Below are 24,958 nucleotides of genomic sequence, written 5' to 3' on the forward strand. Positions count from 1 at the left end.
AAAAGAACTGAAAGATGCAGGTACTTTGTATTGATTAATGTGGGAAATACGCTCAGTATAATATGGATTTATCGCAAAAATACACGCATGTACGGTATTTATTATTTTGAAAACCCACCAGCTGCCTGATCCGGCACGTTTTAATTGTGCGACAGTAATGACAAAAATAACAGCGTGACGGAGTAGTGTCCAAAAGTGTTTTTTTTTTTAATTTTACCAATGAGCTCACTATATAGTCCTCTATATAGTAATTCCCTATATAGGGAGTAGGGAGTAGTGAACAAGTGAGCGATTTCGGACACAGGGATGGTTTTATGGTTGCTATACAAAAATGATGGTGTCATGCAATCAAAAACAAAACAAAACAACTCAGCAATTGCAAAATACACCAAAAACTGGTTAATATAAAAGCCATAGTAGCCTCAATGAGCAGGTCAAGCCACAATAAATCTAACACACACTGCTGTAATTCTTTGGCAGATCAGTGGTACAGTCCAGTCAAAGTGTTTTAGTCACCACTGCACAACTTGACACAACTGAAAAGGTGATCAAATGAAAAGGCTCAGGCTTATTCAGGAATAATAATCTCATCTCATCTCATCTCATCTCATTATCTCTAGCCGCTTTATCCTGTTCTACAGGGTCGCAGGCAAACTGGAGCCTATCCCAGCTGACTACGGGCGAAAGGCGGGGTACACCCTGGACAAGTCGCCAGGTCATCACAGGGCTGACACATAGACACAGACAACCATTCACACCTTTGGTCAATTTAGAGTCACCAGTTAACCTAACCTGGATGTCTTTGGACTGTGGGGGAAACCGGAGCACCCGGAGGAAACCCACGCGGACACGTGGAGAACATGCAAACTCCGCACAGAAAGGCCCTCGCCGGCCACGGGGCTCGAACCCGGACCTTCTTGCTGTGAGGCGACAGCGCTAACCACTACACCACCGTGCCGCCCCCACGTCAACCATATTATTTATTATTTTCGCTGACACACTATTGCATAAGCTTCAGTAAGACTTTGTGTGACAGAACTACTTTTCTTACGAAAACAAATTAGCTGGGTTTCAAAATAGAGTTTTTATTCTTTTTTTTTTTTCACCAAAGCTTCCCCTGTGTGTGATTGTGTGTTCTCATAAGTGTGTGTGTGTGTGTGTTTCATCAGGCGAGAGAATGGTGTGGAACCTCATGCCCTACACAACCAAAGACTTCTCTATTCGCTCTCTGGCTGACCGCATCAGTGACCTGAACCACCTGCTGTTCCTGTACCCCGACCGACCCAAAGACGAGGTCTTCTCCAAATACTACACCCCTCCACTGTGTACGTCATTCTATTCCTATCTGACTGTGTGTGTGTGAGAGAGAGAGAGAGACTCTGACATAAAGAGTTGTTAAAGAGAAATGGAATTGCAAATGTCTTTGCTCTGTCAAAATATTAAATTTTCTATTTTTATTCTCATTCAAAAGGCTCCAACGCAGGCAGAGATTCACTTACAGTCAGAATAGCAGGGCGTATAGAATAGTGCAGAAATGGTCTAAAAGAAAGAAACAGTAAAACACTCAGTGCGTTTACACAAACACTAAAGGTGATGATACACGGGGCAACTTTTTGGGCAATGTTGCCGAGCAATGTTGCTGGCAACGGGCAACTAGGTGAGACACAGGGCAACTTTTCAGGGCAACTAACAATGGGCAACAACAGTTAGCAACGGCAGTTTACAGTTAGCTAAAAAAAAATCGATGTCTTAATTTTTGCTGTGACCATTTAATCAAGCTGTCTGTTGTTTTTTAGAGCTATGGTGAGGTAAATTCCTCCATATAGAATATTAAAATAACAACTTACCGGCGTAAAAACAGATGAGGAGTCTCTCCATCTCTTCACTCCACTGACACATATTTGTTTGAAATTTCTGATCCGAACCTCACCGGAGGTCACATGACTCGATACTCGCGTTCTGATTGGCTTATCTCAAAAAGTTGCCAGAGATTATCAAAACCATTCAGAAAGAAACAATGTTGCCCAATCTCAATAGAAAAGAGTCAAAACGCAATTGCCCAGCAACATTGCTCGGCAACATTGCCCAAAAAGTTGCCCCGTGTATCATCACCATAATATTCCAATATTATTCCGAACAATGACAGCATTCGGAATTTGGTACGGGAAATATAACCAGCGTCTTCGGTTCGGACATTCTGAATTCGGTCTTATTATGAATTTAGCATTTTCCGATTCAGACGTGGGATATAACGATAATATTCTGAGTTTAGGAGCAGTCTTTGGACATGTATACCGCGCATTCGGAATATGCGTCTCAGTTGGGGATTTTACGGCAGTTTATGACACACAAATTTTCGCCTGTTTACGGTCAGCTCTGTACGTTTTACACAAACCAACAAGACAACAGTTTGCAAGGCTGGGAATATAAGGTATAAACTGAAATACTTTGTGCGTGAAGTGTAGCGACTGTATGTTTCTATCAGAAGTGCTACAGCAGGCTGTATCTTTACCTCGCCCAGGACGGAGTCCACCGGGGGCAAGGTATTGTTTTCGGTCGGGTTTCTTTGCTTTTTTGTTAATGATATCAAGGTGGAAACGGCTGGATCAATCTTCATGAAACTTTCAGGATAGACGGGCGTTGGTCTCAAATAGAACCTCCAACATTTTGAGGGTCATCCGGTCAAGGTCACCAAAAAGGTCCAAATCGTTTTTGTTGTGCCTCATTTCGAGGCGCTAGGCACTACATCATCGTGCCGTAAGAGTGTAACAGTCATGCACTGTGCATGCACATACACGTGTTCTGATTAAAATGGCTGGTGAGTATATACAATTCGGTTCACCATTCGAAATAAATGGACTAGACTAAAGAAATCGCTTTCAGACATGTTTATGCTTATTACAGAGGGAAAGTGCGTCCCACTGAGCTCTAGCGCCGGGCCATTTCCGGGAAATAAGAGTTTCGGTCATGGCGACAGCGTGTGTATGTCAGCCTCGGTTTGAAGGTTTCGGTTTCAAAAACTGTAAGAGGGAAGAGTAGAATAATATAAAGTACAGACACTTGGTAAATTTTACTTCTGTAATTTTTAAATTGTTCATTTTTGGATTACGCTTCATTTTTGTGGCTACTGCCTCACAGAGTACATATATATGCTATATTTACTGTATGGACATGGGATCAGAAAGCAATTTTATTTATAAGCAGTAGCCATATGTACTCATAGCGTACCTATTTTTTTTTCACGATATCTTCCTTCATATTCATCATAAGTGCTACCGGGTAAGGTTTGTTTTGCCCGGCAACACTTGTTATTTCTGTGATACATATTTAGAAGACTAGGCCCTAATTGACACGCATGCTTTTCTAACTAAAGACAGGTGATGCTCTAGACCCTAGGTTCTCAAAGCAGGGCCCTCAGGGATCCATGAAGCATAGCCGTGGAGTCAATGTTTTTAAACACATCATTATAAAATGTATGACTATAAATACGCAGGTGATTATAGGAAATTATGTGCACTGATTGGTCGAGAGATTCTGACTATTTCTTGATAATCATCTCAAGCGACTCGGCAAAATGAATAACTTGTTGACTTGTTTGTCTTTTGGCCGTTTTTGATTCTGTTTTGATTTCCACTTAATCTTTTTTTGTCGTTTTTGTTTGGGTTTTTTTTGCAACATTGAAAGCCGGCGCCTTGGAAAGAAAGTCTGTAATCGCCCACGGGCATTACGGGAAAATTCTGCCCGCCAAGGAACCAATCAGAGTGCATGATTTTACCTGAAGTAGCTCGTGCCATATAAAAACAGTGAATAATAACCTCAGCTTTGTCTGAGCGATATTCATCGATATTGATTTCGCCTTTGATGAATAATTCATCTCATCTCATCTCATTTCATCTCATTATCTCTAGCCGCTTTATCCTGTTCTACAGGGTCGCAGGCGAGCTGGAGCCTATCCCAGCTGACTACGGGCGAAAGGCGGGGTACACCCTGGACAAGTCGCCAGGTCATCACAGGGCTGACACATAGACACAGACAACCATTCACACTCACATTCACACCTACGGTCAATTTAGAGTCACCAGTTAACCTAACCTGCATGTCTTTGGACTGTGGGGGAAACCGGAGCACCCTGAGGAAACCCACGCGGACACGGGGAGAACATGCAAACTCCGCACAGAAAGGCCCTCGCCGGCCATGGGGCTCGAACCCGGACCTTCTTGTTGTGAGGCGACGGCGCTAACCACTACACCACCGTGCCGCCCTCGATGAATAATTATTAATTATATTTATTATTGAGGTATTATAACTTGTTTATCGGGCGGCACGGTGGTGTAGTGGTTAGCGCTGTCGCCTCACAGCAAGAAGGTCCGGGTTCGAGCCCCGTGGCCAACAAGGGCCTTTCTGTGCAGAGTTTGCATGTTCTCCCCGTGTCCGCGTGGGTTTCCTCCGGGTGCTCCAGTTTCCCCCACAGTCCAAAGACATGCAGGTTAGGTTAACTGGTGACTCTAAATTGAGCGTAGGTGTGAATGTGAGTGTGAATGGTTGTCTGTGTCTATGTGTCAGCCCTGTGATGACCTGGCGACTTGTCCAGGGTGTACCCCGCCTTTCGCCCGTAGTCAGCTGGGATAGGCTCCAGCTCGCCTGCGACCCTGTAGAACAGGATAAAGCGGCTAGAGATAATGAGATGAGATGAACTTGTTTATCTTGTTTATTTGAGTTGAATTCAAAGTCAAGATCAAGTCTAAATGAAAGCAAGACCAAGTCACGATCAAATCCTTTCGAGGTTTTACTTTTGCTTGCTTCATTTGTGCATTGTGTTTTCTAGAAGATGGAATTACTTCTTTGACTGCCAAAAATTCATACATTTTTTCAAACTCTTGGTTGAAACCTTGGCTGCATTTATGGCCACCAGTGCTGAAGGGCTTCATGTTTCCAGAGTTTTCATTCACATCGCTTTCTAAATGTTATACTTGTATAACCGTAAATGGAGAAATAAGTACTCAGACTGCTACAAATGGCTCTGAGTGGTCCTAATGGTATTAAAAAGCATCACTTCTTGAGAATCGTTGATGCTATTGTAGATAAAAGCCATCTAAAGTTTGGTGGTGAATTGTTCCTTAGAGCTGTGTGTGAAATGAACTCTTTTCCATTCTTTTTTCCCCTGAGTTCTAAGTGAACTCAGTGACAATTAACTCAAAAGACTCATTAACAAGCTGCTTTATTATTCATTCTTTTTCTTCAATCTGTACAGCGAAAGCAGTGGACGGCTACGTCAAACCACAGATCAAACAAGTCGTCCCAGAGTGAGTATCCACACTTTTCCCTTCTTTTTTTTTTTTTTGCCTTCCTTATGAATGCTGATTGTTCAGTAAAAGCTGCCGTGCCTTTATTAATGTCCTGAGTGCTAATCCATCAGATAGGCAAATTGCACGCTGGCTTACTGGCGCCGCTTCTCCACTCCAACTGAGAGGGAATTTAGTGGTAACCGTGGAAACCTCATACTCCATAATTGTATCGTTGCCATCAGAATATGCTTAACCACGTTAGCGGCATTAGTCCGTTTAGCAAGCTAGTGCTTCAGCGGGTTGTTAGCGTGTTAAAAACACATCCGCTGGTGTTGAATCTCAGCAGGAGATGGATATTCTCAGGAGCATACATCAAAGCAGTTAGCATGGTTAGCGTCATTAGCTGCTTAACGCCAGCTCCTGATGGAGGCAGGACAGTGCCAGCTGGATAGGGTGAAATTCAAGCACAGGTCAATTACAGAAACATCATTCATGAGCACAGGAGAGTTTATGGATATTGCTGTTGACATGTGTGTGTGTGTGTTCAGGTTCACGACGCCAAATCCAGACCCAGCAGCAAATCCGACCTACATGGATCACGCAGCATCACCAGCTGTCAGTCACCCACAGCCATATGGCATCTACCCTTCGATGTGAGTCACAACATGACCCATGATCGCTCCATCGTGTGTTTGGGAGGCACATTTGTACCATTTTGAAAAATCCAATGAAATATTATGAAAAGAAATAATGCTTCATTTTATGACTCGTGCACATTCATGCACCATAAGTAAGGGAACAGACAGCGTCCCGGGCATTACTGCAGAATAAACCCAGACAGGGTGATGCAGGACTTGGGTCACCCTGAAGGGGTTTATTTTGCAATGCTGACCAGCGTACTGTACATTATCCTTCTTATTACAGGACTACTTACTAATGGAATCAATAATTTGACACAAAAAGCAATACTGGACAATGTGCAATATAAATGTGCAGTACCTCTCCTGCTGGACTTTTTTCATATCTTTTTAATATATTTGTGCAGTGGTGCTTGAAAGTTTGTGAACCCTTTAGAATTTTCTATATTTCTGCATAAATATGACCGAAAACATCATCAGATTTTCACACAAGTCCTAAAAGTAGATAAAGAGAACCCAGTTAAACAAATGAGACAAAAATATTATACTTGGTCATTTATTTATCGAGGAAAATGATCCAATATTACATATCTGTGAGTGGCAAAAGTATGTGAACCTCTTGGATTAGCAGTTAATTTGAAGGTGAAATTAGAGTCAGGTGTTTTCAATCAATGGGATGACAATCAGGTGTGAGTGGGCATCCTGTTTTATTTAAAGAACAGGGATCTATCAAAGTCTGATCGTCACAACACATGTTTGTGGAAGTGTATCATGGCATGAACAAAGGAGATTTCTGAGGACCTCAGAAAAAGCGTTGTTGATGCTCATCAGGCTGGAAAAGGTTACAAAACCATCTCTAAAGAGTTTGGACTCCACCAATCCACAGTCAGGCAGGTTGTGTACAAATGGAGGAAATTCAAGACCATTGTTACCCTCCCCAGGAGTGGTCGACCAACAAAGATCACTCCAAGAGCAAGGCATCTAATAGTCGGTGAGGTCACAAAGGACCCCAGGGTAACTTCTAAGCAACTGAAGGCCTCTCTCACATTGGCTAATGTTAATGTTCATGAGTCCACCATCAGGAGAACACTGAAAAACAATGGTGTGCATGGCAGGGTTGCAAGGAGAAAGCCACTGCTCTCCAAAAAGAACATTGCTGCTCGTCTGCAGTTTGCTAAAGATCACGTGGACAAGCCAGAAGGCTATTGGAAAAATGTTTTGTGGACGGATGAGACCAAAATAGAACCTTTTGGTTTAAATGAGAAGTGATATGTTTGGAGAAAGGAAAACAGTGCATTCCAGCATAAGAACCTTATCCCATCTGTGAAACATGGTGGTGGTAGTATCATGGTTTGGACTCGTTTTGCTGCATCTGGGCCAGGACGGCTTGTCATCATTGATGGAACAATGAATTCTGAATTATACCAGCGAATCCTAAAGGAAAATGTCAGGACATCTGTCCATGAACTGAATCTCAAGAGAAGGTGGGTCATGCAGCAAGACAACGACCCTAAGCACACAAGTCATTCTACCAAAGAATGGTTAAAGAAGAATAAAGTTAATGTTTTGGAATGGCCAAGTCCAAGTCCTGACCTTAATCCATTCGAAATGTTGTGGAAGGACCTGAAGCAAGCAGTTCATGTGAGGAAACCCACCAACATCCCAGAGTTGAAGCTGTTCTGTACGGAGGAACGGGCTAAAATTCCTCCAAGCCGGTGTGCAGGACTGATCAACAGTTACCGCAAATGTTTAGTTGCAGTTATTGCTGCATAAGGGGGTCACACCAGATACTGAAAGCAAAGGTTCATATACTTTTGCCACTCACAGATATGTAATATTGGATCATTTTTCCTCAATAAATAAATGACCAAGTATAATATTTTTGTCTCATTTATTTAACTGGGTTCTCTTTATCTACTTTTAGGACTTGTGTGAAAATTTGATGATGTTTTAGGTCATATTTATGCAGAAATATAGAAAATTCTAAAGGGTTCACAAACTTTCAAGCACCACTGTATATGTAAATACTTAATTTATTTATCTAGAAGTTTTCTAAAGACTTAATTTATCTAGAAGTTCTCTTTTTTTTCTATTCTATTCTCTGTTTATCCTGTAATGATGCTACTGGAATTTTAATTTCCCTGAGGGAACCCTCCCAAAGGGATCAATAAAGTTTAATCTAATCTAATCTAATCTAATCTAATCTAATCTAATCTAATCTAATCTAATCAAAAATATTGATTTAAAAATGATCTTCTTGCTTCCACTAATGACATGGTCCATAAAAACAGTCTGTTACACAGAAAAGAACAGACCGGACAGTAGCCGAATTGACCAATCAGACTTGAGTATTTAAAGATATCGACTGCAAAGTCATCTGAAATTTTAACATTTTTTTATCGCGCGTGGCGTTTTCCTCTGTCTCGCAAGAACAATATCATGTGGACGAGATGTGAACATTTTAATGTCCTGAGAGTCTCTTTTCTCCATTTTGGGACCGAATATCCTCCCTCCTGAGGTAAACAGTACGGCCCTACGGAAACATCCGAACGCAAGGAGCTTGAACTAATTGGCATAACTATGGAACTGCGTCACACCAAGATGGCGACATGCGGAAAACATCGTGACTGAGAGTTTTGAGTCGCAGCGAAGTAATTTGTGGTTGACATTCACGAATAGATCCGTGAAACAAAAGCCGAATACATCTTTTCTCTGTTCCTGCTTTTGTGTTCTCGTTTCTTTCTCTGTAAGATCAAAACATTAGGTGTACAGTATAACTCCATAGTCGCTACCATGGACTCGAGCCCATGCATTCTAAGGCTAAGATAGCAAAGCGCTAGCTAGAATGATTTAGTTACAGTGCCTTGAAAAAGTATTCATGCCCCTTGAACTTTTTCACATTTTTCCACCTTACAACCACAAACTTAAACATTTTTTATTGAGATTTTATGTGATAGACCAACACAGAGTAGCACATAATTGTGAAGTGAAACGAAAATGATAAATGGTCTTCAAAATTTTAAACAAATAAAAATCTGAAAAATGTGGTGTGCGTTCGTATTCAGCCCCCTGTACTCTGATACCTCTAAATACAATCCAGTGCAATCAATTGCCTTCAGAAGTCATCTAATTAGTTAATAGAGTCCTACTGTGTGTAATTTACTCTCAGCATAAATACACTTGTTCTGTGAAGGCCTCAGTGGTTTGTTAGAGAGCACTGAAGAACAAACAGCATCATGAAGACCAAAGAACTCACCAGACAGGTCAGGGATAAAGTTCTGGAGAAGTTTAAAGCAGGGTTAGGTTATAAAAAAATATCCCAAGCTCTGAACATCTCAAGAAGCACTGTTCAATCCAACATTCAAAACTGGAAAAAGTATGGGACAACTGCAAACCTGGGCGGCACGGTGGTGTAGTGGTTAGCGCTGTCGCCTCACAGCAAGAAGGTCCTGGGTTCGAGCCCCGGGGCCGGCGAGGGCCTTTCTGTGTGGAGTTTGCATGTTCTCCCCGTGTCCGCGTGGGTTTCCTCCGGGTGCTCCGGTTTCCCCCACAGTCCAAAGACATGCAGGTTAGGTTAACTGGTGACTCTAAATTGAGCGTAGGTGTGAATGTGAGTGTGAATGGTTGTCTGTGTCTATGTGTCAGCCCTGTGATGACCTGGCGACTTGTCCAGGGTGTACCCCGCCTTTCGCCCGTAGTCAGCTGGGATAGGCTCCAGCTTGCCTGCGACCCTGTAGAAGGATAAAGCGGCTAGAGATAATGAGAATGAGAACTGCAAACCTACCAAGACATGGCCGTCCACCTAAACTGACAGAGCGAGCAAGGAGAGCACTGGTCAGAGAAGCAGCCAAGAGGCCCATGATCACTCTGGAGGAGCTGCAGAAATCCACAGCTCAGGTGGGAGAATCTGTGCACAGGACAACTATAAGTCGTACACTCCACAAATCTGGCCTTTTTGGAAGAGTGGCAAGAAGAAAGCCATTGTTGAAAGACAGGCATAAGAAGCCATGTAGGGGACACAGCAAACATGTGGAAGAAGGTGCTTTGGTCAGATGAGACCAAAGTTGAACTTTTTGGCCTAAATGCAAAGCGCTATGTGTGGCGGAAAACTAACACTGCTCTGCTCATCACCCTGCACACACCATCCCCACTGTGAAACATGGTGGTGGCAGCATCATGCTATGGGGATGCTTTTCTTCAGCAGGGACAGGGAAGCTGGTCAGAGTTGATGGGAAGATGGATGGAGCTAAATACAGGGCAATCCTGGAAGAAAACCTGTCGGAGGCCGCAAAAGACTTGAGACTGGGAAGGAGATTCACCTTCCAGCAAGACAATGACCCTAAACATACAGCCAGAGCTACAATGGAATGGTTTAGATCAAAGAATATTCATGTGTTAGAATGGCCCAGTCAAAGTCCTGACCTAAATCCCATTGAGCATCTGTGGCAAGACTTGAAAATTGCTGTTCACAGACGCTCTCCATCCAATCTGGCTGAGCTTGAGCTATTTTGCAAAGAAGAATGGGCAAAAATTTCAGTGTCTAGATATGCAAAGCTGGTAGAGACATACCACAAAAGACTTGCAGCTGTAATTGCAGCAAAAGGTGGCTCTACAAAGTATTGACGCAGGGGGGCTGAATACTAATGCACATCACGTTTTTCCGATTTTTATTTGTTTAAAATTTTGAAGACCATTTATCATTTTCGTTTCACTTCACAATTATGTGCTACTCTGTGTTGGTCTATCACATAAAATCTCAATTAAAAAAAAAACGTTTAAGTTCGTGGTTGTAAGGCGGAAAAATGTGAAAAAGTTCAAGAGGTATGAATACTTTTCAAGGCACTGTATCTGTCCAGAAAAATGACACGCCATCTAACCTCACTCTGTCTTGCAGTTGCACTCACTAGGCAGGCTTTCAGCTGGATGGAGAGCCGAGTCCGCCATGTTTGCTCATGCCAACTTGTTTTGGTTAAAAGTAGGTCGAACAAACACGCCCCATGGTGGTCACATGATATTGTTACTCACTTACTTCGGCAATCTCCGGAATCATAAAATGTGGGACGCTTTTCATCTCGGCAAAACATTTACACACAGGATACACGGTGTGTGTGTGCAGCAGGTAAACATCTCGAAACTCCAACAGAAATAGAACATTTTACCCAGAAATCAACTTTGCAGTCAGAACCTTTAACAAAGCTGTGTAATAAATAGTGTTAAAGCCTCTCTCTCTCTCTCTCTCTCTCTCTCTCTCAGGAGCGACAGCATGCTGGATGGCGATGGCGACTTTGATCTAGACGACACCATGGATGTAGCAAGGCACGTGGAGGAGCTGCTCCGCCGGCCGATAGAAGGCCAGTGGAGCGGCCAGCAGTCATGACCTCGCGACCTCTGACCTCTCTCCCTTAACAATGGCTTATTCCATTCATCTCTCCTTCCCTTTCCCTTCCCTTCATTTCATCCCTAATGTGAAGCTCAGCGATGGATGTGGTTTCTTCTAATTTTATTTGTTTTTTTTGTTTTGTTTTTTTTAAATACTACTAGCGCTCTCTTAAACTCAATACTACCAAACAGTATTGTGAAAAAAATCTTGTTATACACGTGTTCCTTTTTTTTTTTTTTTTTAGTTCTTTTAGTTTTGTTTCATTTGAAGTGAAATTGTCTGTCAGCATCAGAAAGCCCAGAATTGTAGAACTGTACTACTGTAAAAAGATCTTTTATTTTCCCGTTATTATTTTTATCTTTTATTTTATACTGTGTCCAGATTTTTATTTTAGTTTTTAGGTTTGTTTGTTTTTTCCCCTCTCTCCCCAAAAGTTCACGTGTACAACCCGTTGCACTCTGAATCAAATGCCTCTTTCTTTTGTTGGGTCGGGAGGGGGGAGAAAAATGAGATCACTGTTACCGTGGCGACGAGAGATCACTGTTGTAATGTATATTTGATACACTAAAAGCGGAATTCAGTTGTGGTACAGCCTTTTATAGTCAGCGTGTGTAAAAACGTTCCTGAGCAGACTGGACATGCATTTTAATGAGTGAATATATTAAATACACTCATCATCATCATCATCATCATCATCCACAGACGAGCAAGAAATATCGAAGAAGTCAGGGTATTTGATGACCCGAGAAATTCTCTCTCTCTCTCTCTCTCTCTCTCTTACTTACACACACACACACACACACACACACACACAGTGACGTGTCTCTCCCTCTCGCTCTGTTTCTCCAGCTGAATAAGCGTGTGGTGATGTATTTGTGCGCCGGACAAATGCCGTTCTAACGCATGCTGTACACCCTCTATACCCAGAGCCGCAGGTGAACCACTGCACTTGTTGTCATAGTGATGAATGCTGCTCCAATCCTGTATCCAATTACCAACCTTTATCTATAAGACGTGAACCCGCCCACCCTTATTCTCCCACTTTTTCCACATGTATGTTCACTTTTTGGACATGCGCGCGCGCGCACACACACACACACACACACACACACTCTTATACACTCAGGACAAAGAAGTGTAGTGGTTGTATTGTTTATGCTAAAGGAAGTAACAAATATAAGTAACATATATATATATATATCAGGGCTTTGAACCAGAATTTTTTTCCTATTGGTTCGTTCCGAACAGAAACGGAATTTTAACGTTTCCGGTTTTGGGTTCCACCAGTAAATAGACGTTCCCGAACCGGTTAGAACAAAAAAATTTTGGTCCCGGAACGGTTAATTACGTTCCCTGTCAGCTGTTTAACAAATGGCTATAAAATTATGTCTCTGTCTCATCCAGTTTAAGCCAAATGTAGGCTAATTCTATTACAACCTTCATTAAATAAGACAAGAAATAATTCAAAACAATTATTATTTCAAATGTTGGCGATTTGGATTCTCAGTATGTCTTCCCATCTACACAAACAGAAAAAGTGCCAAAAATGAAAGAGAATTGGTTTAGTGTGTTACCAAAGGCTAGTCAGGCCCTATGCATTGATAGGCTAACAGAGGTTAACGTCATTTAATGTTCATGAGCCTCTCATTAACGTGGACAAATATATTGATATCGTGTTTGAAATTGACGTTTTTGAATAACGATAGACTGCAATATTTACCTCTTATTTAAGATGTGGAGACGTGATAGTAGTCCACCCTCCTGCTCTCTCCATTCAGTCAGCGAACGTCACACAGGAAGTGAACCCCAGCGGGTCATAGAAACTTGCGCAGGAGAAGAATGACTTTTTTATTTGTAGGCTACGGAAACTTTGAGGAACGAAATAAAAACCGGTATTAACCGGTTACCATTATTTTTAATAAGCGTTTCTGTTCCGGGACATAAAAAATAATAAAGTTTCTGGTTTCGTTTCTGTTCCATGTGAAATAGAAAAAGTTCCCGGTTTTCGTTTTTGTTCCTTGAACCGGTTCAAAGCCCTGATATATATATATATAAAAACCAGTTAAAAGTTTGTACACCGCACTCATTATATTTTTTTCTGTAGTTTGACCGTTTTCGACATTGTAGAACAATACTGAAGACATCAGTACGATGAAATAACATCTGGAACATATATGGAATGATGTGGTAAACAAAAAAAGTGTTCAAAAAGACAAAATGTTTCATATTTTAGATTCTTCAAAGTAGCCAGCATTTACCTTGATGACTCTTTGCACACTCTTGGCGTTATCTTAACCAGCTTCATGAGGTCGTCACCTGGAATGCTTTTCAGTTAACAGCTGTGCCTCATCAAAAGTTAATTAGTGGACGAGTTTCTTGCCTTCTTAATGCGTTCAAAACAGTAAATAATAAAACTACAGTAAATAGCCCTATTCATACTACAACTGTAGTAATCCATATCATGTCAAGAACCGAACAACGAAGTAAAGAGAAACGACATCCATCATTACTTCAAGGCATGAAGTGTCTTTTAATTAACAAATTTAAAGAACAAATGTTGAATTAGAAGGTGTGTCCAAACTTTTGACTGGTATGCATGTGTGAATTTATTTTTCTTGAACATAATTCTGTTTTATTACTCTGGAAGCTCTCTCTATGCTCTATGCGCTGTGTTCTGTGAATGCAACCTGAACACTTGGTAGTAGAAGCCTCTTGGCGGTGACTGAAATCAGCCATTAAAGGAGCACTTTGTGATTTTTCGAGCCCTCTGCTCTTTACAAGGAGAAATGCAGCTGCAGTGACACCATTAACACACGTCTTTTCTGCGAAAAAGAAAAGAAAAATTACAAACACACACTCTGAAACTATGCACGCATCTCTGTTTCATCTGAGATCATTTCCGGGCCAGAAAATGTAAACAACATGAAATTGAAAAGAAAGAGAGAGCGAGAGGACTTGGCTGCATGCTGATTTATCTTCGCTTCAAACGGTTCGCTTTTGAAAGGTCTAGAAACATTTTACAAATTACAAACTGCACCTTTAAATGAAGAAAAGAGCGAGGTCAGCGTCAGAGTGACTTTTCTACCAACACTGCGATGTCGCTTTTACTCCTCAGCCAAGCTGTTGGATGACTAAAATAAAAAAAAGCCATACAGCGAATGTGCACTTAGCCACTGTGCTTCATGTGTTTTCTGCAAATGTTCCTGATTAACACCGTTTGATTCATCTCAATGTACCTATCGAACTTCATCCTACTTATGTTGGAAGTTGTGTGATTTTTTTTTCCCTCCTTAATCCTCTTTTTTTAATGATTCTTTTTGTGAGACTGGTCAGTCTCGTCACTCGGGCGTCAGTCTGTCACACTCTCGGTGGCAATGGACATGTGTGTGGGTGTGTGTTTGTGTGTTGTGCGTGAGGTGGTGTGTTTGTGTTTAACCCACGTCTTGTGAGTGTTCCCATGTTTTTTTTTTTCGGTTGTAGTGCTTGAATATGTGTTTTAAAAGAACAATTGAAAATAAAGTTTTATAAATAATTTAAACTGTACCATACGTTTAAGCCTGTGTTATTTATCTGACATCAGTGTAGGAAAAGTGGGTTTTTGGAGTAATACAGCACAAGGTTACATACATGTCAACCTTTGGTCAATCAAACCTGTATAACCAACCTCCAAAATCCGTATTTCCCTTATAAAATCCGTATAAGATCTCATCTCATCTCATTATCTCTAGCCGCTTTATCCTTCTACAGGGTCGCAGGCAAGCTGGAGCCTATCCCAGCTGACTACGGGCGAAAGGCGGGGTACACCCTGGACAAGTCGCCAGGTCATCACAGGGCTGACACATAGACACAGACAACCATTCACACTCACATTCACACCTACGGTCAATTTAGAGTCACCAGTTAACCTAACCTGCATGTCTTTGGACTGTGGGGGAAACCGGAGCACCCGGAGGAAACCCACGCGGACACGGGGAGAACATGCAAACTCCACACAGAAAGGCCCTCGCCAGCCACGGGGCTCGAACCCAGGACCTTCTTGCTGTGAGGCGACAGCGCTAACCACTACACCACCGTGCCGCCCCGTATAAGATGCAAATTAAAATAATTTACCTAAAATTTGAATGATACAATGATATATCCCAGTTACTTTTTAATCAATATTAATAACAATAAACCTTCAGAATGAATACAAAGCTCCAATGTTTGACAAAAACACAAAGTGTCATTCTAAAGTTCTGAATTGTACTCCATGACAGCTTTTTCAGCAGTCTGCACCAATACCTCACGAGGCTGCATGTCACAGCAAGTGTCTGTGTTGATCTTGCCGGAGTGCCCATTCAGAATCTTTTCAGTCGCTAGTGAAAGTCGCTCAGGTGGAAATACGCGTATCAAACAAAATGTTACTTCCCGGTTGGCGGGATTCTCGCAATGCGGTGTGCGCATGATCAGAAGTGGAACGAAGTCTCGCTACCACAAGATAACGCGCGATTTCATAAGACTCTTTACTGGCTGTCTGTGGTGTACAGTACGTTTGTAAATGTTATGCGCTCTTTTATCATCGTGGGAATTGATTATAGCTCTAAATAAATATTGAAGTTTTTTTAAAGAATCCGTATAACTTTATTTGTACGTTTGTATACTACGTTTATTGAATCATCTCATCTCATTATCTCTAGCCGCTTTATCCTGTTCTACAGGGTTGCAGGCAAGCTGGAGCCTATCCCAGCTGACTACGGTCGAAAGGCGGGGTACACCCTGGACAAGTCGCCAGGTCATCACAGGGCTGACACATAGACACAGACAACCATTCACACCTACGGTCAATTTAGAGTCACCAGTTAACCTAACTTGCATGTCTTTGGACTGTGGGGGAAACCGGAGCACCCGGAGGAAACCCACGTGGACACGGGGAGAACATGCAAACTCCGCACAGAAAGGCCCTCGCCAGCCACGGGGCTCGAACCCGGACCTTCTTGCTGTGAGGCGACAGCGCTAACCACTACACCACCGTGCCGCCCTTTATTGAATCAAATCCGTATAAAATACAGACATTCCGTATAGGTTGACATGTATGAGGTTACTGAAAGCTTGAAAGTTGAAGTGACAAGGTGTTTGAACAGTGGTGACTCGCCTGTAGGAGCCGGTGAGGGACAGCGACACCAGTTATATCAGCCGTTCAAAAAACAATAATCTTCATAAAGCCTTCATTCACAGCTCCATATATTTTAAATTCCGCTGAAATATTAATTACCTCTTTTCAGTGTTTTTTTAATAGTGGAGCCCCCCACACTTAAGAGAATATGGTAATGCATTGACCTAATTTTTGATGGCTTGACCATATGATATCCATACGTTAATGTAACAGCATTTAGCAGACGCTGTAGCAGAGCAACATACCCAGAGCAGCCTGGGGAGCAGTTGGAGGTTAGGTGCCAACTCAAGGATACCTCAGCCTTTCTGGCTGGTCTAGGGAATCAAACCAGTAACCTTTTGGTCCCAAAGCTGTTTCTCCAACCATTAGGCCATGGCTTCCTCATGGCCTCCCTAATGTGTATCTCATTATTGGTATCGCTGTCACAAGACAATGCGGCAACTTATTGATGCAAAATACAGTCCACTACACAATGGACACGATAGACAATGAACGACGTACGTGTACCACCACAGGGAACCTGATTGTAATTGCAAGGCAACGTATCTCATAAATACTTGACTGCCAGGCAAAGAAATTTGTATCTTTATTTACATAAGATACATGGGGTTTTTATCCAGCGCTTATTTTTAATTTGCTTTTTAACAAATAACGTCAGATTGTTTACTTATACATTTTATGGAAAATATTCATGACAGTTTCATATAAAACTAGTTAAAGGGGAACTGAAGGCAATTTTTTTATTATCAGAATTCTATTTATCTCATTTTATTAAATATAGGAATGCATTTTTGATCGCTATTTTGTCACTGCTAGAGCAAGTTATGAGTGTTTGAAATATGCTCTGTAATACATCAGTCCATATGTCAAAGCAATGGCTGTAAACGAGATTCGTCGAGACCTGTGCGAGACATCGTAGGACGGAAGTAAAATGTACAGCGGAAATCAAAGTGACCAACATCTGCCAACGTTGTCAAAAGACGCGCGCGCCCTCTTTTGAACGCTGACGTAATCAAGCCGGAAGTTGTGTTTGTTTTGATAGCAATCAGGAAAGTTTGAAAAAAAGTAGGCAGTAATCGTCATTTAAACTCGTTTTTGTGCAATATTTCGTTTGGAAAACAGTTTTCAAAATGGCGGCACTGACACCTGGCTGACACTTCACGTTTCGAAGTCTCGCACAAGTCTCGTGAAGATCGCGCGGATAAGCGACGCCTGCCGTGGACCAAACGAACTAAATTCAACACGGCTAAACACCGAACAGGCCGATAAGTAGAATATTTAACTGCAATTACTTGCCAATACAAGTCATGATATAAGGTTACTAAAACCAAAAACGTAATTGAATAACACGTTAATTAAGAAATAAAGTAAGTTTAAAAATGACTTCAGTTCTCCTTTAAAACAGTTTTATTAGTCCTCTAGCTTGCTGGACAGTTGACAGTTTCTGTCATGTAAGGGCGATACATGGATGTAAGTGCAGGAAAAGTTTTATTGAAAGCATGCTAGCAAACAAATCCAAACCGGAGACAAAGGCAGAGTAAAACAGGCAGTGAGGCACAGACAGAATACCAGAGTTAATACAATCCCGATTCCAAAAAAGTTGGGACAAAGTACAAATTGTAAATAAAAATGGAATGCAATGATGTGGAAGTTTCAAAATTCCATATTTTATTCAGAATAGAACATCAATGACATATCAGATGTTTAAACTGAGAAAATGTATCATTTAAAGAGAAAAATTAGGTGATTTTTAAATTTCATGACAACAACACTTCTCAAAAAAGTTGGGACAAGGCCATGTTTACCACTGTGAGACATCCCCTTTTCTCTTTACAACAGTCTGTAAATGTCTGGGGACTGAGGAGACAAGTTGCTCAAGTTTAGGGATAGGAATGTTAACCCATTCTTGTCTAATGTAGGATTCTAGTTGCTCAACTGTCTTCGGTCTTGTCGTATCTTCCGTTTTATGATGCGCCAAATGTTTTCTATGGGTGAAAGATCTGGACTGCAGGCTGGCCAGTTCAGTACCTGGACCCTTCTTCTACGCAGCCATGATGCTGTAATTGATGCAGTATGTGGTTTGGCATTGTCTCATCTCATCTCATTATCTGTAGCCGCTTTATCCGTGCCGCCCTGGTTTGGCATTGTCATGTTGGAAAATGCAAGGTCTTCCCTGAAAGAGACGTCGTCTGGATGGGAGCATATGTTGCTCTAGAACCTGGATATACCTTTCAGCATTGATGGTGTCTTTCCAGATGTGTAAGCTGCCCATGCCACATGCACTAATGCAACCCCATACCATCAGAGATGCAGGCTTCTGAACTGAGCGCTGATAACAACTTGGGTCATCCTTCTCCTCTTTAGTCCGAATGACACGGCGTCCCTGATTTCCATAAAGAACTTCAAATTTTTGATTCGTCTGACCACAGAACAGTTTTCCACTTTGCCACAGTCCATTTTAAATGAGCCTTGGCCCAGAGAAGACGTCTGCGCTTCTGGATCATGTTTAGATACGGCTTCTTCTTTGAACTATAGAGTTTTAGCTGGCAACGGCGGATGGCACGGTGAATTGTGTTCACAGATAATGTTCTCTGGAAATATTCCTCAGCCCATTTTGTGATTTCCAGTACAGAAGCATGCCTGTATGTGATGCAGTGTCGTCTAAGGGCCCGAAGATCACGGGCACCCAATATGGTTTTCCGGCCTTGACCCTTACGCACAGAGATTCTTCCAGATTCTCTGAATCTTTTGATGATATTATGCACTGTAGCTAATGATCTGTTCAAACTCTTTGCAATTTTACATTGTCGAACTCCTTTCTGATATTGCTCCACTATTTGTCGGCGCAGAATTAGGGGGATTGGTGATCCTCTTCCCATCTTTACTTCTGAGAGCCGCTGCCACTCCAAGATGCTCTTTTTATACCCAGTCATGTTAATGACCTATTGCCAATTGACCGAATGAGTTGCAATTTGGTCCTCCAGCTGTTCCTTTTTTTGTACCTTTAACTTTTCCAGCTTCTTATTGCCCCTGTCCCAACTTTTTTGAGATGTGTTGCTGTCATGAAATTTCGAATGAGCCAATATTTGGCATGAAATTTCAAAATGTCTCACTTTCGACATTTGATATGTTGTCTATGTTCTCTTGTGAATACAATATCGGTTTTTGAGATTTGTAAATTATTGCATTCCGTTTTTATTTACAATTTGTACTTTGTCCCAACTTTTTTGGAATCGGGGTTGTACAATACTCACAGTCCAGAAACACAAATTGGGTCAAAACCAGAAACGTGATACAAAATACAAGGCTCGTTAACATCAGATGAAGGGTACAGAGCATTTCCTTCACAAAGTCCGTGTGTTACTCAGAGTCCTTATATGCACTGTGATTGTGTTCTAATCAGGAACAGGTGCATGGTAATAGTCCTAATGGCACAAAAGTCAATTGACATGAACGATGTAACCAGACAACAGTTTGACATATCAAGTATGATATTTGATCATAACTCTATAGTAATGATGTAACGTGAAAGTGCTGGTTCACTGCTGTCCACCAGGCACCCAGCAGAGTCACACCATAATAAATGTTGTGGTGGTGTTCCTGGTGCATGGCATGCGGTGTCAAAGAAAGGATTAAATATGTATTCGTAACGGCGATGTCTCATCTCATCTCATTATTGGTCTCACTGTCACAAGACAATGCAGCAGTTTATTGATGTGAAATGCACGACACAATTCCATGGTTCATATGTCGTAATATTATTATTCTATTTGGGTTAATTTTGTGCCCTTGTAAATATTTTGCACACACACACATAGATCTCTGGGCTTGTTTGGTTTTCCTGTTTTGTGTTGGCTCCTCCCACCTGCTCACCTAAAACCTGTCTCACTTGATTCAGGGTCTGTATAAGATCAGTTTGGCAGATACCAGAGAGAGAGAGAGGGGACAGATGGCAGCTGTCCCTTTTGGGCCTTCTTGGTTTGGGGGGGGTTGTATTATTATTATTATTATTATTATTATTATTATTATTATTTTTATCAGTCTTTAGCAGGTTTTCCGCTCCTGTGATTGGCTGTAGTGTTAAGGATTAAATTTAACATTTTTGTCTTTACATTTACAGGGTTCCTGGAAGGACCTCTGTCTTTAGGGAAGTGTGTAATGATCTCTGGGCTTGTTTGGTTTTCCTGTTTTGTGTTGGCTCCTCCCACCTGCTCACCTGAGGCCTGTCACATGTAGTTCAGCCTCTGTATAAGATCAGTTTGGTAGATACCAGAGAGAGAGAGAGATAGGAAGGGACAGGTGGCCACAAGTGGCAGCTGTCCTTTTTGGGCCTTCTTGGTTTGTGGGTTTTTTTTGTTTTATTATTATTATTATCATTATTATTATTATTATTATAGGGCACCGCACCTTGTGTTCTATTCATCCAGACACTTTTCTTGTACTACTGATTACAGAATATCCATACTGACTCATCTGCTTATTTTGTTTGCCTTTAACTCTTTCTTCAGTTTAAGTTTTGTTTGTTTATTCCAATAAATCCTTGAGGTTTCTAACTTAAAGGTGTATGCCCTCTTCTTTTGTAATGGTCTTGAGCCAGGTCATAACTATATTATACTGTGTGTGTGATATAAAATTATTTCAGATAAGCAGAGACACTGGCGGCACAGTGGTGTAGTGGTTAGCGCTGTCGCCTCACAGCAAGAAGGTCCGGGTTTGAGCCCCGTGGCCGGCGAGGGCCTTTCTGTGCGGAGTTTGCATGTTCTCTGTGTGGGTTTCCTCCGGGTGCTCCGGTTTCCCCCACAGTCCAAAGATATGCAGGTTAGGTTAACTGGTGACTCTAAATTGACCATAGGTGTGAATGTGAGTGTGAATGGTTGTCTGTGTCTATGTGTCAGCCCTGTGATGACCTGGTGACTTGTCCAGGGTGTACCCCGCCTTTCTCCCGTAGTCAGCTGGGATAGGCTCCAGCTTGCCTGCGACCCTGTAGAAAGATAAAGTGGCTAGAGATAATGAGATGAGATGAGAAGCAGAGACACCAATATTTATGCTCGTTTGCACTTTCAGCAAAGCAGCAGAAAGGCAGTTCACTGAAGGGGAAAGGGCGTGTGGCATGAAAGATGTACATTAGTTTCTGGTTGTGCAGGGGTTTCGAAACTTCTCCAAGTGGAGTCACTTGATTTACTAATGGGTTCATTGTGAGAGAAACTCACAATCACCAGTATCATTCATTTACAGTGGTGCTTGAAAGTTTGTGAACCCTTTAGAATTTTCTATATCTCTGCATAAATATGACCTAAAACATCATCAGATTTTCACACAAGTCCTTAAAGTAGATAAAGAGAACCCAGTTAAACAAATGAGACAAAAATATGATACTTGGTCATTTATTTATTGAGGAAAATGATCCAATATTACATATCTCTGAGTGGCAAAAGTATGTGAACCTCTAGGATTAGCAGTTAATTTGAAGGTGAAATTAGTCAGGTGTTTTCAATCAATGGGAAACACAAGTCGTTCTACCAAAGAATGGTTAAAGAAGAATAAAGTTAATGTTTTGGAATGGCCACATCAAAGTCCTGACCTTAATCCAATCAAAATGTTGTGGAAGGACCTGAAGTGAGCAGTTCATGTGAGGAAACTCACCAACATCCCAATGTTGAAGCTGTTCTGTACGGAGGAATGGGCTAAAATTCCTCCAAGCCTGTGTGCAGGACTGATCAACAGTTACCGCAAATGTTTAGTTGCAGTTATTGCTGCACAAGGGGGTCACACCAGATACTGAAAGCAAAGGTTCACATACTTTTGCCACTCACAGATATGTAATATCGAATCATTTTCCTCAATAAATAAATGACCAAGTATCATATTTTGGTCTCATTTGTTTAACTGGGTTCTCTTTATCTACTTTTAGGACTTGTGTGAAAATCTGATGATGTTTTAGGTCATATTTATGCAGAAATATAGAAAATTCTAAAGGGTTCACAAACTTTCAAGCACCACTGTAATTTACAAACTCAGTTGTAGAAATATCCAGAACAGATTTTGTGTGCTAATATTCTGAAGTCTTACTGGCAGTCACATTTCACATATCTCATCTCATCTCATTATCTGTAGCCACTTTATCCTGTTCTACAGGGTCGCAGGCAAGCTGGAGCCTATCCCAGCTGACTACGGGCGAAAGGCGGGGTACACCCTGGACAAGTCGCCAGGTCATCACAGGGCTGACACATAGACACAGACAACCATTCACACTCTCATTCACACCTACGGTCAATTTAGAGTCACCAGTTAACCTAACCTGCATGTCTTTGGACTGTGGGGGAAACCGGAGCACCCGGAGGAAACCCACGCGGACACGGGGAGAACATGCAAACTCCGCACAGAAAGGCCCTCGCCGGCCACGGGGCTCGAACCCGGACCTTCTCGCTGTGAGGCAACAGCGCTAACCACTACACCACTGTGCCGCCCACATTTCACATATTCCATATTTAAATGAATAGAGTGCATGTTAATGTCGTCTTAGTCACAACCCTGACATGCTGAACTAGTCTAAAAAAGGTCCATCTCCTTCCAGTAAACAAACCAGCACTGTCTCAGATCGCAGTTACTGATTACAAATACAAACCGGTTTCTCTATTACAGTTACAGTTAGTTATAATTAAAAAACTAACAAACCCACACCCATTTGGCCTATAAACCAATAAAGCATTATATTTTGCGTAGCAGCCTTCTGGATTTTCAAGATTTGTAAATATTTTTCAGTGAAAGATCAGAGTTTTCACTTTAAGATGCAGCTCATGACAGCAATCATGATGACAACAGAAAGTTTTAAAGAAATAATAAAATCACTGAACATCGTAAAGTTTGACACAGATTGGGATGTTTTGGCTCTGACATGCCGTTTGGATGTACATGAGATTCACAAGCAAGTGTGTGAAGAGTACTGCAGACACAGCTGTTATTTATGTACGGGCATGCCCAGTCATGCACTAAGTCGTTATAAATCATGCTCCCTCTGCTGTGAATTATTTTCCTATAACAACACGACATTTCCCATTAGACTAGTAAGTCTGTGCACAGAATATCCCTTTGGTTTTTAGTCATTTATAGTCCATCTTGGGGTCACGGAAAATTAATAATCTCCCACTGAGCTGCAAAAAAGTTAAGATGTAGACAGTTTATGTACAACATGTGGTATGGACTGGACTGCAGAGCAGACGTTTGTTTTTGTTCAAATAAATTGTATGAAGTAAGCTTATACACTTAACTGCTTGCTTAGAAATCCAATAATTTATGCAAATTGCAGTTACATATTAATTAGTTATTATATACAGTAGTTCTAGAGTTAGTTTTTGCTGTTAGTATGGAGCTGGATTTTGTGGTAAAATTCAATTTTTTTCTTTAGATTTTCTTCACACTCATCTCATCTCATTATCTCTAGCGGCTTTACCCTGTCCTACAGGGTCGCAGGCAAGCTGGAGCCTATTCCAGCTGACTACGGGCGAAAGGCGGGGTACACCCTGGACAAGTCGCCAGGTCATCACAGGGCTGACACATAGACACAGACAACCATTCACACTCACATTCACACCTACGGTCAATTTAGAGTCACCAGTTAACCTAACCTGCATGTCTTTGGACTGTGGGGGAAACCGGAGCACCCGGAGGAAACCCACGCGGACACGGGGAGAACATGCAAACTCCACACAGAAAGGCCCTCGCCAGCCACGGGGCTCGAACCCGGACCTTCTTGCTGTGAGGCGACAGTGCTAACCACTACACCACCGTGCCGCCCCTTTCTTCACACTTCTGGATAAAAATATTTATCTCTGCATTACACACAGTGTTAAAGGTCAAGTTAGTGCATGGTGTTCGAGGGTACTTCAAAAAGTTCTCAGCCTCACCCAGAAACAAGGGGCGTAACTCCCATTTTGAGGCTTAACTGTATACTATAAAGCTTTATATCATGGTCCACAAAAACTCAAATGAAAGAGGTGACCAAAGAAAAAAGGAGAGGAAAGCTTTGAAATGACGTGCTGTTGCTCCAGGACGATGCGCCCGTCCATACAACACAGGTGGCAGGAACAGAAGCGGCCAAATGTGGCTTTGAACTGTTGCCCCGTGCACCTTACTCACCCGACCTGGCACAAACTGAAATCCCACTCACGTGGTCGCCATTTTCAGAGTGATGATGATGAAGTCATCCATGCCGTTAAGGAGGATCTGGAGGCTCAAGCTGTGACCTTCCACAAAGGGATAGCGAAGCTTGAGCATCAGTGGATCAAGTGCATTGAAGTTGAAGGAGACTATATTGGAAATCAATGCAAGAAAGAACAATCTTTCTCCTGTGACGTTTTCTGGGTGAGCCTGAGAACTTTTTGAAGTACACTCATAACTAGAAGGGAACACTGTAGAGTGGATACCTCCACCAAGTCACATCTTGTCAACATCAAACTCAAATCATTTGAATCTAGGATAATACTAAAGCTGACCACCAAATTTC

At 41.8% G+C, this 24,958-nt stretch overlaps 1 protein-coding gene across 3 annotated transcripts in view; it reads left to right on the forward strand.

The window, feature by feature from the left end:
- The window catches only part of stat5a (signal transducer and activator of transcription 5a), a 193,460-nt gene extending 178,614 nt beyond the window's left edge, over positions 1 to 14,846 (forward strand). For all 3 annotated transcript variants that reach the window (XM_060901976.1, XM_060901978.1, XM_060901977.1), the window contains 4 exons: positions 1,170 to 1,325; positions 5,252 to 5,303; positions 5,834 to 5,938; positions 11,177 to 14,846. In XM_060901976.1, the coding sequence (XP_060757959.1) occupies positions 1,170 to 1,325; positions 5,252 to 5,303; positions 5,834 to 5,938; positions 11,177 to 11,300 (437 nt within the window). In that variant the 3' untranslated portion in view covers positions 11,301 to 14,846. The remainder of the gene's footprint in view (positions 1 to 1,169; positions 1,326 to 5,251; positions 5,304 to 5,833; positions 5,939 to 11,176) is intronic.
- The last annotated feature ends 10,112 nt before the right edge of the window (positions 14,847 to 24,958 follow it).

This window comes from Neoarius graeffei, chromosome 20, assembly GCF_027579695.1.
Source record: "Neoarius graeffei isolate fNeoGra1 chromosome 20, fNeoGra1.pri, whole genome shotgun sequence".
Lineage (NCBI taxonomy): Eukaryota > Metazoa > Chordata > Actinopteri > Siluriformes > Ariidae > Neoarius > Neoarius graeffei.